This window comes from Microcaecilia unicolor, chromosome 2 (genome assembly GCF_901765095.1).
Source record: "Microcaecilia unicolor chromosome 2, aMicUni1.1, whole genome shotgun sequence".
Taxonomy (NCBI): Eukaryota; Metazoa; Chordata; class Amphibia; order Gymnophiona; family Siphonopidae; genus Microcaecilia; species Microcaecilia unicolor.
In genome coordinates, this window is record NC_044032.1 from 251632630 (window position 1) to 251644100 (window position 11471).

General features: G+C 45.6%; 1 protein-coding gene across 1 annotated transcript; it reads right to left on the reverse strand.

The window, feature by feature from the left end:
• Positions 1 to 5617: 5617 nt before the first annotated feature.
• On the reverse strand, positions 5618 to 6568 carry LOC115461986 (olfactory receptor 5V1-like). Its single transcript, XM_030192035.1, has one exon. The coding sequence runs from the start codon at positions 6566 to 6568 to the stop codon at positions 5618 to 5620; it is 951 nt and encodes a 316-aa protein (XP_030047895.1).
• Between the last annotated feature and the right edge of the window lie 4903 nt (positions 6569 to 11471).

The following is an 11471-nucleotide window of genomic DNA, read 5'->3' on the forward strand; positions in this document are numbered from 1 at the left end:
TCTGGACATAGGTGGAGGGCAGGGGGCACAGGAGGGTCACTGGACATGGGTGGATGGCAGGGGAGGGGATTTCTGGACATAGGTGGATGGCAGGGGAGGGCAGGGAGGACAGGAGGGGCGCTGGACATGGGTGGATGGCAGGAGAGGGGGGTTTCTGGACATAGGTGGAGGGCAGGGGGCACAGGAGGGTCGCTGGACATGGGTGGATGGCAGGGGAGGGGGGTTTCTGGACATATGTGGAGGGCAGGGGGCACAGGAGGGTCGCTGGACATGGGTGGATGGCAGGGGAGGGGGTTTCCGGACATAGGTGGATGGCAGGGGAGGGCAGGGGGCACAGGAGGGTCGCTGGACATGGGTGGATGGCAGGGGAGAGGGGTTTCTGGACATAGGTGGATGGCAGGGGAGGGCACAGGGGACAGGGGGGTTGCTGGACATGGATGGCAGGGGGACAGGAGGGTCGCTGGACATGGGTGGATGGCAGGGGAGAGGGGTTTCTGGACATAGGTGGAGGGCAGAGGGCACATGAGGGTCTCTGGACATGGGTGGATGGAGGGGAGGGGGTCTCTGGACATAGGTGGATGGCAGGGGAGGGCAGAGGGGACAGGGGGGGTTGCTGGACATAGATGGATGGCAGGGGGGACAGGAGGGTCGCTGGACATGGGTGGATGGAGGAGAGAGAAGAAATGCTGGACATGGATGGAGGCGAGGGAAGAGTGAGGAAGGAGATGAGGTGAGGGAAAAGGAAGAGAGGAGAAAAAGTGCACATGGATATAGAAAATAGGCAGAAGCTGGATCCACTGGACAGTCAAGTCTGCGGAGGACCCAGCTTTTACTTACGGATATAGGGCAAGAAATGAAGAAGAAAGGCGGAAAGTAAAGAAATAAATGGAAAGGAAGCCCTAGAAACGGAGTTAAGAGGACAGATAGCAGCACAATCGGATACTGAGCCAGCATGATCAGAAAAACAAAGTCACCAGACAACAAAGGTAGAAAAAACTATTTTATTCAGGATTTATTAATTGGAATATGTCAGTTTTTGGAAATGTGCATCTGTGATATTTTTCATGTAAGTTTTAATTTTTGTAGTATTGCTGCATGCCGAGTCTGACTTCTTGAGGTAACTTTCCAGTTCAGTATTTTGCCTTCATGTGTTTTTCAGGTGTGATCAAGGAAGGTGCAGTATTCTGCTACCGTATAGTTTGCAGCCCTTTTTGTTTTTTGTTTTTGTTTTTTCACTAGGTTGTGCACTGGTGTTTTAGAGCCAGGTGTAATTACAGTTGCCTTTCCATGCCAAGCATAAGGTTGTAGCTTGTCCTGTCCTTGGAATTAGTGCTGTTTATGGTTTGTTAAGGTTATGAGTGTGTTTTTGCACACGTTTGTGTATAGTGTTTTGCAGTGGAGAGATTGTGTGTTGGCCTTACTAAGGTGGCACCAAACATCGGAAAGGGTGTAGAGCCTAAATCATGACACACTATCTCTAAAAGGGTGTTTTGTGGCTCTACATGAGAATTGTGATATTATGATCCCTTGCTAGCTTCATATTGTTGATAATCTGCATTTTCCCTATGGCTGGTATATTGGTGTATAAGGTATTAATTGTGACTTTTTTTTTTTTACTTATTTTTTTTCTGTATTTTGTCAGACAATTATGATGTCAGAGTCGGAGTCTTCTTGAGTCAGAGAGTTGTGGTATATATTTTAAAACAATTTTAATACCTTGGTGGTCTATATGTTTTTATATTGTACATTATATTTTACATATCACTTAATTTTATTGTATATCTTTTCATTTCATTTTTATTTTATTGCATATATGGGTTACAGAGTAATAGGGGAATTTGAAAGTACTGAATCTTTTCTTAATATTTTTCCTTTATTCTCCTTTGTTATGAGAATTGAAACTACTAATTATAGTGGACTTGAACTGAATAATTTCTGGGGAGGGGAGGTTTCATGATAGCATTGTGCTTATTATTTCAATCAGTTTTTTGTACAAGTTTAGCTTCATTTGTCTTCATTTGAAATTTCATAAATAAAAAAGTGTTCTAAAAATGGAATAATCTTATCAATGGGGTGGTGCTAGGGTGGGGGCGGGACTACGGTGAGGTGGGGCTATGGTGGGGTGGGGCTAGGATGGGGCCCACCAAATTGGTCTGCATAGGGCCCCGCACTTGCTAAGACCGGCCCTGCTGCTGGGAGTTTGCACCCTTTCTGAACTGCTGTGTTTGGGGAATTGTTTTGCCTAACTGCTGACATGAACTGCTGGGGAGGGTTTGAACCCTTTCTGGAGCTACCGTGTTTGGAGAATTACTCTGCATACCTGCTGTACATGAACTGCTGGGAGTTTGAGCCCTTTTTGAGCTACTTTGTTTGAAGAATTGCTTTGCATAACTGCTTTATATGAACTGCTGAGATTTTGGAACCTTTTGGGGGTTTTTTCTGTTTGTTTTGAATACTATGCTGTTTAACTGCTATGCTTCTTGAGAAATGCTGTGGTTGGAACTACCTATGGAGGAGCAATTGACACAAAGACAAAGGGATTACAATAAAGTATAATGATCTGACCTTGTGGATTGCCATGTGCTTTTTAGCAGTGGATTACAGCACACAGCTCAAGAGTATCCCGGTGCAGGAGACTTTTCCAAGAGTCTCCCGGTGGTGGAGACCTTACAGTGTATATTTTAAGGAGTGAATTATTTTCATATAACTAAAACCATGTTTGTTAAAAAAAAAATAGAGAAATATCCTTAATACAGAGGTATTGGTAATAATGGGCCATTCCCTGTAAAAACTGTATAATATTACAATTACAACGGTAACATAGCCTTCATATACCATGAAGTTCAATGCGGGTAACAATAACTCAAATGTCACAAAATAATCATATTTAACACCAGTGGCGTTCCTAGGGGGGGCGGTGGGTGCGGTCCGCCCCGGGTATATGCCACTGCGGGGGGTGCCACGCGCGCCTGCCCTCCGTTGTTCCATGCTTCTTCTCTGCCCCGGAACAGGTTACTTCCTGTTCCGGGGCAGAGAAGAAGCATGGAACAACGGAGGACAGGCGCGCGCGCGGCACCCCCCCCCCCCCAGCGGCGTGCACCCGGCGGGGGGGGGTTTCCTTCGTGGGGGTGTCCTTTCGCCGGGGGGGTCCGCGCTGCATCGGGGGGGTGCTGCACCCGGGGGGCAGGGGTGCATCGGCGATCCGCCCCGGTTGCCAGCCCCCCTAGGAATGCCACTGTTTAACACTTTATAAAACTAAGGGACCTTTTTACCAAGCCGCGCTAAAAAGTGGCCTGCACTTATCAGCATGTAGGTTTTCTGCATGCTGTGACCACTTTTAGCGCCACGGAACAAGGCCACATTGCCATATCTTTCTTTAATGGCCACATACTCATTTCCCAATTAGTGCATGGCCATTACCGCGGGATGCCTATTTTCTTGGCACTAAGGGCTCCTGTGCTAACCCCGCAGTAGTCAGGCAGCACGCAGCAATGTGCCTGCACTACCTGATTAGCACAGGGCACGCCTACTCTCCACCCATAGGCACACCTCTGGCACTGAAAAATAAAAAAGATTTTTCAGCACTAGTGTGCGCTGATGGGCACAGTACCCCGGGACACCTCAGCGCATCCCATGCTAGTGCTTTTTGCCACATGGTAGGCATGCGCTAGTGCCTACCACAGCTGAGTATAAAGGTCCCTAAATTACTGCAGAATTCCTTGCTAAAATAAGCTTATGCAATAACAAAAAGTTTTCAAAAGCCTCTTAAACAAAAATAGTCTTGAACCATTCTGACCGCAAGCGGCAAAGAGTTCCAGATCAAGGCAGCCTGATAGGGCAGAGAGGCTGCAAACATTCTTTTAGATTTAATTTTAGTAGGCATCAGAAAATGAAGCAAAAACTGATTTCTAGTTTTATAAGTAAAACCTCCATTAAGAAGACAAAATAATTGGGAGATATACTGATGTGCTAAACCATAGAGAAATTTAAAACCAGGATGCAGATTTTAAACTGCACCCTGGCCTCAACTGGTAGCCAATGCAATTCCAAATAACATGGAGAGATGGAATCATATTTCCTTGTCAAATAAACTACTCTAACCGCCAAGTTCTGAAGTAATTGTCATCCAGCCTATACAGAGTTACAATACAAGCGACTATTTATCTATAGATGGACTTTATGTTGTATGAACCCTATTGGCTTGGCTAGAAGAACTGAGTGGCATATTCTGGATAGGAGGGACAAGCTGCATATATGTGTTCCCTACTGTCTTTCATGACTTGAGACAAAGAAATAACTTGTGGGGCACTAGGCTTCTGATACTGTCGACACAAGTTTCAATCCAGTTGGAAAAATACACAATGCACCAGTTTTGGGGCTGTCCATACATAAGGAACGTGCATGCAGTCAATGGCTCCTCCAGCTCCTTTCCCCTCCCCTTATCCTTGTGATCCTGCTCATCCTATCCTACCAACCAATAACTGAGATCCAGCACTTATAAAACTTCCCAAAGGAGCAAATAAAGTTTAAAGGCGCACAAACAAGCTTGGAAAACAACTTTATTTTTATTATGCAAAATGTATTTACCTTATATGAGGGTCAATTTTCTAAATGTTTTGCCCTGGGTCTACAGCTGTTTTCCAGCAGGACCCTCTTCTCTTATGCAGAGAAAAATACACAGTAGAGACAATTTAGTCCCTTATGCTCAAGATCCTGCTTATACTACCGTACCAAAACATTGAGTTCCACCACTCATAAAGCTCACTTTGAAAATTTGTCTGAAGGTCCATGGGGCTGCAAGTCACTTACATGGAGTGAAAGTGCCTCTTTCAATATCCAAAATTCTGAAAATGTATCGAAATGTTCTACATTTTTGCCAAAGAATCTATCCCTGAGCAGCCACAAGAACCTCAAATTGTAATTATGACCCTTTAGAAAAAGTAAATAGATCATCGTCTCAATATTTATTAATTTATTTTTGCCATGGCAAGTAATTCTAACTTTCTAAAGTGTTAACCTCAGGAATCTCAGCATTGGATCTTTTAACAAGGTATACTACTGTCTATTTGACTTTCACCCAAGCTTTAGTTAACTCAGTACTGCATAAAAACAAATCTCAGGGACAAACTGAGAGGGTCTTTTATTAAAGCTTAGCTCAAGTTATATGCAGCAGGGCCCATTTTATTCCTACCTGTTGCAGATAACTCATGCTAAGCTTTAGTAAAAGACCCCCTGAGAAACCAGCAGATCTGTAGAGGCTTTACCAAAACAATAGGTAATTATTCACAATAATCATCCATTTCTACTAACAAACTCCTTAATGTTTCTACAACAAATCCTAATAGATCACATGATTCATACAACATAAAGTCCATCAACAGATAGTTGATTGACAAGCTACCCAGTTCCAGGCTGGAGATTCCAGGCCAGTCCTAGTTTTGAACTTACATCCCAAAGCAGTGTAGGATTTGTATTGCCTGATCCTGCCCATTGAATTCAGTGCTACAAGTCCCATAATGCACCAAGATGGAGTGGTCAGAAATCCATGACTGTCCCCAAATCTCCAGCTGCAACTTGGCATCTCTGTTGCTTGTATTTTTTTTCTTTTTTGAAAAGTTCAGGTCCTTACAGTTTTAGATGATGATTTGCTGCTGAATACTTTTTTCATGGCTGCTTTAACCTCATTGTTCCTCAGGCTGTAGATAAGAGGATTCAGCATGGGTGTCACTACAGTGTATACCAGGGAAAGCAGTTCTTCCCAGCCAGAAAAGTAGCTTGAAGAAGGTTTCATGTAAATTAAAAGGGAAGTTGTGAAAAAGATGCAGACCACAGTAAGGTGAGATGCACAGGTGGAGAAGACCTTCTTCCGACCTTGGGAAGAATGGATTTTAAGTATGGTTGAAATGATCCATGCATATGAAATCACTATGAACAAACAGGGAAGGACGCCAACAAAGACATCACCTATAATGAGCATGATTTTGTTGATGCTAATGTCCCCACAGGCAAGCTTAAGCAGTGGTGGGATGTCACAGAAGAAGTTGGCAATGGTTTTGGGTCCACAGAAGTGCAGCCTGAAGGTCAAGAAAATCAACGCAAGGAAATTAAAGAATCCACTGAGCCAGCAGATGACAGCCAGGAGCAGGCAAGTAGTCCCACTCATGATTATTGTATAGTGTAGTGGCCTACAGATGGCCACATATCGATCATAGGCCATCACAGTCAAGAGCAGACACTCCACTGCACCCAGGAAGTGGAAGAAGCAAATCTGCAACAGGCAACCGCTAACTGGTAGCCACTTTACACCTGCTAAAGAAACACTTAGGATGGTGGGAAAGCTGTCTGTGGTATAGAAGATTTCCACGAGGGACAGGTTGCAGAGGAAGAAATACATGGGGGTGTGCAGACGTGAATCCAGTTTGACAACAATGATGATAAGTGAGTTTCCAATCTGGCTCATAATGTAGATAATCACTAACAATGTGAAGAGAAGCTTTGGGTATTTCAGAATACTTAAGTGTCCCACCAACATAAATTCTATAACCAAAGATTCATTTTTGCCATCCATTATTTCAATATTTTATCTGCAAGAGACATAAAAGGTTTCAGGGCTGACAGTGTAGCACAGGACAATAATCAAAAAGAAAATGAGCAAATAAATGTAGGCATTTAAATTATGCTCCTGTAGTAGGGGCCTATTTACAGCAAACTTAGGTGCCTATCCTGCTTATTTTCGAAGGAGAAGGCAGGCCATCTTCCGACACAAATCGGGAGATGGCCGGCCATCTCTCAAGGCCGCCCAAATCGGCATAATTGAAAGCCGATTTTGGCCGGCCTCAACTGCAGTCCGTCGCAGGAGCAGCTAAAGTGTGAGGGGGCGTGTTGGAGGCGTAGCGAAGGCGGGACGGGGACGTGGTTAACACAAGGCCGTCCTCGGCCGATAATGGAAAAAAAAAGGCCGGCCCTGATGAGCATTTGGCCGACTTTACTTTGTCCATTTATTTTTAGGACCAAGCCTCAAAAAGGTGCCCCAACTCACCAGATGACCACCAGAGGGAATCAGGGATGACCTCCCCGTACTCCCCCAGTGGTCTCCAACCCCCTCCCACCCTAAAAAAAAACACATTTTTTGCCAGCCTCTATGCCAGCCTCAAATGTCATACCCAGCTCCCTGACAGCAGTATGCCGGTCCCTGGAGCAGTTTTAGGGGGTACTGTGGTGCACTTCAGGCAGGCGGACCCAGGCCCATCCCCCCCTACCTGTCCAACTTGTGGTGGTAAATGGGAGCCCTCCAAAACCCACCCGAAACCCACTGTACCCACATGTAGGTGCCCCCTTCACCCATAAGAGCTATGGTAGTGGTGTACAGTTGTGGGGCGTGGGTTTTGGGGTGGATTTGGGGGGCTCAGCACCCAAGGGAAGGGAGCTATGTACCTGGGAGCAATTTGTAAAGTCCACTGCAGTGCCCCTTAGGGTGCCCGGTTGGTGTTCTGGCATGTCAGGGGGACCAGTGCACTACAAATCCTGGCTCCTCCCATGACCAAATGTCTTGCATTTCACCGGGTTTGAGATGGCCGGCTTCAGTTTCCATTATCGGAGAAAACTGATGCCGGCCATCTCAAAGGTGGCCAAATGTTGAGATTTGGCCAGCCCCAACCGTATTATCGAAACAAAAGATGGCTGGCCATCTTGTTTCAATAATACGGTCTGGACACATCTTTATGGGGCCAGCCTTAGAGATGGCCGCCCTTAGAGATGGGCGCCCATCTTCGATTATGCCCCTCCACGGGGCTCATTTTCGAAAGAGAAACATGTCCAAAAAATGCCATAAAGCATCATTTTGATGGATTTCTTCTCAAAACATCTAAATTGGTATTTTTGAAACCTGTTTTGCAGACATTTATCTATGCATTTCATCTGCAGTGCATCCAAATCACAGGGTGGTGTGTCAGGGCATTTTGAAGGCAGGATTAGGGTGAGCTTAGAGCGTGCATAACACTTGGAAGTTTTACAGCCATAATGGAACAAAACCAAAACATCTAGGGTGAACCAGGGGCGTATCTGGACTCTGGCGGTAGGGGGGGCCAGAGCCAGAGGGAGGGGGCACATTTTAGCCCCCCCCCCCCGGCGCCACCGATTCCCCCCCCCCCCCCCTCTGCCATTTCCGGACCCCCCCGACACTGCTAGACCCCCCCTCGCCACCAATGACACTCTCCACCCCCTCCCGCCACCGCCAACCCTCCCCCGCTGCTGTCACTTACCTTTGCTGGCGGGGGACCCCAACCCCCCGCCAGCCGAGGTCCTCTCTTCCATGCAGGCTGCAAGTTGCAATGCTTCCTGTTCTTCTGAGTCTGACGTCCTGCACGTACAACGCGCAGGACCTCAGACTGAATTCCAAATTCTGAGTCTGACATTCTGCACGTTGTTCGTGCAGGACGTCAGACTCAGAAGAACAGGAAGCGTTGCAACTTGCATCCTGCACGGAAGAGAGGACTTCGGCTGGCGGGGGCTTGGGGTCCCCCGCCAGCAAAGATCGGCGACGGGTTGGTGGTGGGCGGGAGGGAGGGGGAGGTGGAGAGGGTCTGTGGTAGGGGGGTCCAGGGCGAAATCTGCGGGGGCCCAGGCCCCTGTGGCCCCACACAGATACGCCCCTGGGGTGAACACTTCAATGTTTTGATTTAGACCGGTTTTCACTAGGGATAAGGCAAAAAAGGTGCTCTAAATGACCACTGGAGGAACCAGAGATGACGCCCTCTCACCCCCCCCCCCCCCCAAAAAAAAAAAATGTGAATACAAATAGTACTCAGCACCCTCTATGACAGCCTCAGATGTTATAGCCAGGTCCATTGGAACAGTAGGCAGGTCCCTGGAGTAGTCTAGTGGTAGGTGCAGTGCACTGCAGAGAGGTGGACCCAGGTCAAGACCTCCTCCTACCTGTTACCCTTGTGGCGAAAATTATGAGCCCTCCAAAACTCAACATAAACCCACTGTACCCACATAGAGGTGCCCCCTTCACCCATCAGGGCTATTGTAGAGGTGTACAGTTGGGGTAGTGGATTTTGAGTGGATTTTGGAGGGTTCATCAGACAAGATAAGGGAGCAAGGATGAGATGTGTACCTGGGAGCATTTATATGAAGTCCACAGCAGTGTCCCTTAAGGTGCTTCTTTGCTCTCCTGGGATATCTGGGAGGCCAGTCTGCTAAAAATGATGGCCCCTCCTACATCCCAATGGCTTGATTTTCTACATTTTTCACTTGTACAATTTTTTTAAGTGGCCTGAAAAGATAAACACAAAGATCACAAAACCTTGTTACAAATGGTATTTTTGAAAAAAACAAAACAAAAAGATAGATCATAGGCGCCCGGTATAAGAGGCTTCGGGAGGCTAAGCCTCCCCAGCCAGTCCTCTCTCTTTTTTGCAGCGCCCTGAGGTTTCTCCTTGCTGTTTCCCTCCCCCGCACGGGCCGCGCAACTCTCACTTCAGGGCTGGCATCGAGTCCTGCTGAGTGCTCCACTGCTTCCTTAATCGCTACGCTACCAGTAGCGGTACTGTAGCGATCGATTCTATTAGCAATCTCATCTACTTCAACGCCTGCGCCTCAGCCTCTCCTACCAGGGCTCCTGTCATTTGATGCATCATGCAACTTCCTGTTCCATAAAATCGGGAAAGCGTGGACGGGACCCGTCACATTACCGTCAGTAGGGAAGGCTGGCTAAGAGTGGCTGTAAAACGTTCCCAGACCTACTAAATCCATAAGGAAATTGTGGCATGCCGCACATACGTTGGATTTCAGGAGGAGAGGTGCTGACTCTGAGGCAGGTTTAGTTTTATATTATGTCAAAATTAAAAATAAATATTTTGTTTCATGCAGATCTCTTGTTTAAACATAACTAAATGGGCTATAAACCCCTTGCAGTCCATTGGTTTTCTTATATTTTGTTAGTGATGTCTTATACTATACCAAAATTGAAATTTGAAAACTCTTATCTCTGTGGTCGTTATTAAAAGAAGTTCATTGTGAATACTATCCACCCAGTGGCTGTCTGAGCTTGAATACTAGTGTTCCCAGACTTACTATCAAATTCAAAAAGAAATTCTGGCGCGTCGCACGTTGGATTTCAGGAGAGGTGCTGACTCTGAGGCAGGTTTTATATTATAAGTCAAAATGAAAAATAAATATTTTGTTTTATGCAGATCTCTTTTATTTAAACATAACTAAATGGGCTATAAGCTCCTAATGCAGTCCATTGGTTTTCTTATATTTAAATCTAGACTGAAAGCCCACCTCTTTAACATTGCTTTTGACTCGTAACCACTTGTAACCACTCGCCTCCACCTACCCTCCTCTCTTCCTTCCCGTTCACATTAATTGATTTGATTTGCTTACTTTATTTATTTTTTTGTCTATTAGATTGTAAGCTCTTTGAGCAGGGACTGTCTTTCTTCTATGTTTGTGCAGCGCTGCGTACGCCTTGTAGCGCTATAGAAATGCTAAATAGTAGTAGTAGTAGTAATTTTGTTTGTGATGACTTATACTGTGCCAAAATTGAAATTTAAAAACTCTTATCTCTATCTGGTCATTAATAAAAGGAGCTCAGTATGAATACTATCCACCCTAAAAGGATGTTTTGTGGCTGTACATGAGAATTGTAATATGATCCCTTGTTTCATATTGTTGACGGTCTGTGATGTCCATATGGGTGGTATATTAGGGTCTGCCCAGTGTAATATTTATGGTACAGTAAGGTTCTGAATGTGTTTTTGCACAAGTTTGTGCATAGTGTTTTGCAGTTGAGGGATTGTTGGCCTTATTGAAGTGACAAACATCAACACTTTAATTCAATTTTAGTTTGTTATAACACCAGACATGGTTTGGTTTTAGAATATTTTGGAGGAGCTGGTGTTGAATTGTTCCATAGATGTGTATGTGTATGTGGTTTAGTGTTGGTTAAGTGCTTGAAATAATTGAATTTAAAATATGATATGTCATTTATGATATATAAATCCATTTTTAAACGCCCATAGAAGCATTACTTGTCAATAACCAGCAGCCCTTCCTTGGGACTTAGAGGGGCATAATCAAATGCAAACGCCCATGCGTAAGAACGTCCGTCTCCGAGAACGGGTCTGTGAAGGGGTGGGCCGAATCGTATTTTCGAAAAAGATGGACGTTTATCTTTAGTTTTGAAAATACGGTTTGCGCCAGGCAAATGCATTGGATGTGGGCGTTTTTGAGATGTGGGCGTTTGTTTGAGCTGGGCGTTTTTGTTTTTCAGCGATAATCGAAACCGAAGCGTCCCAGCTCAAAAACGACCAAATCCAAGGCTTTGGGTCATGGGAGGGGCCAGGATTCGTAGTGCACTGGTCCCCCTCATATGCCAGGACACCAACTGGGCACCCTAGGGGGCACTTTTAAAAAATAGAAAAAAACATTAAATTACCTCCCAGGTGCATAGCTCCTTTACCTTG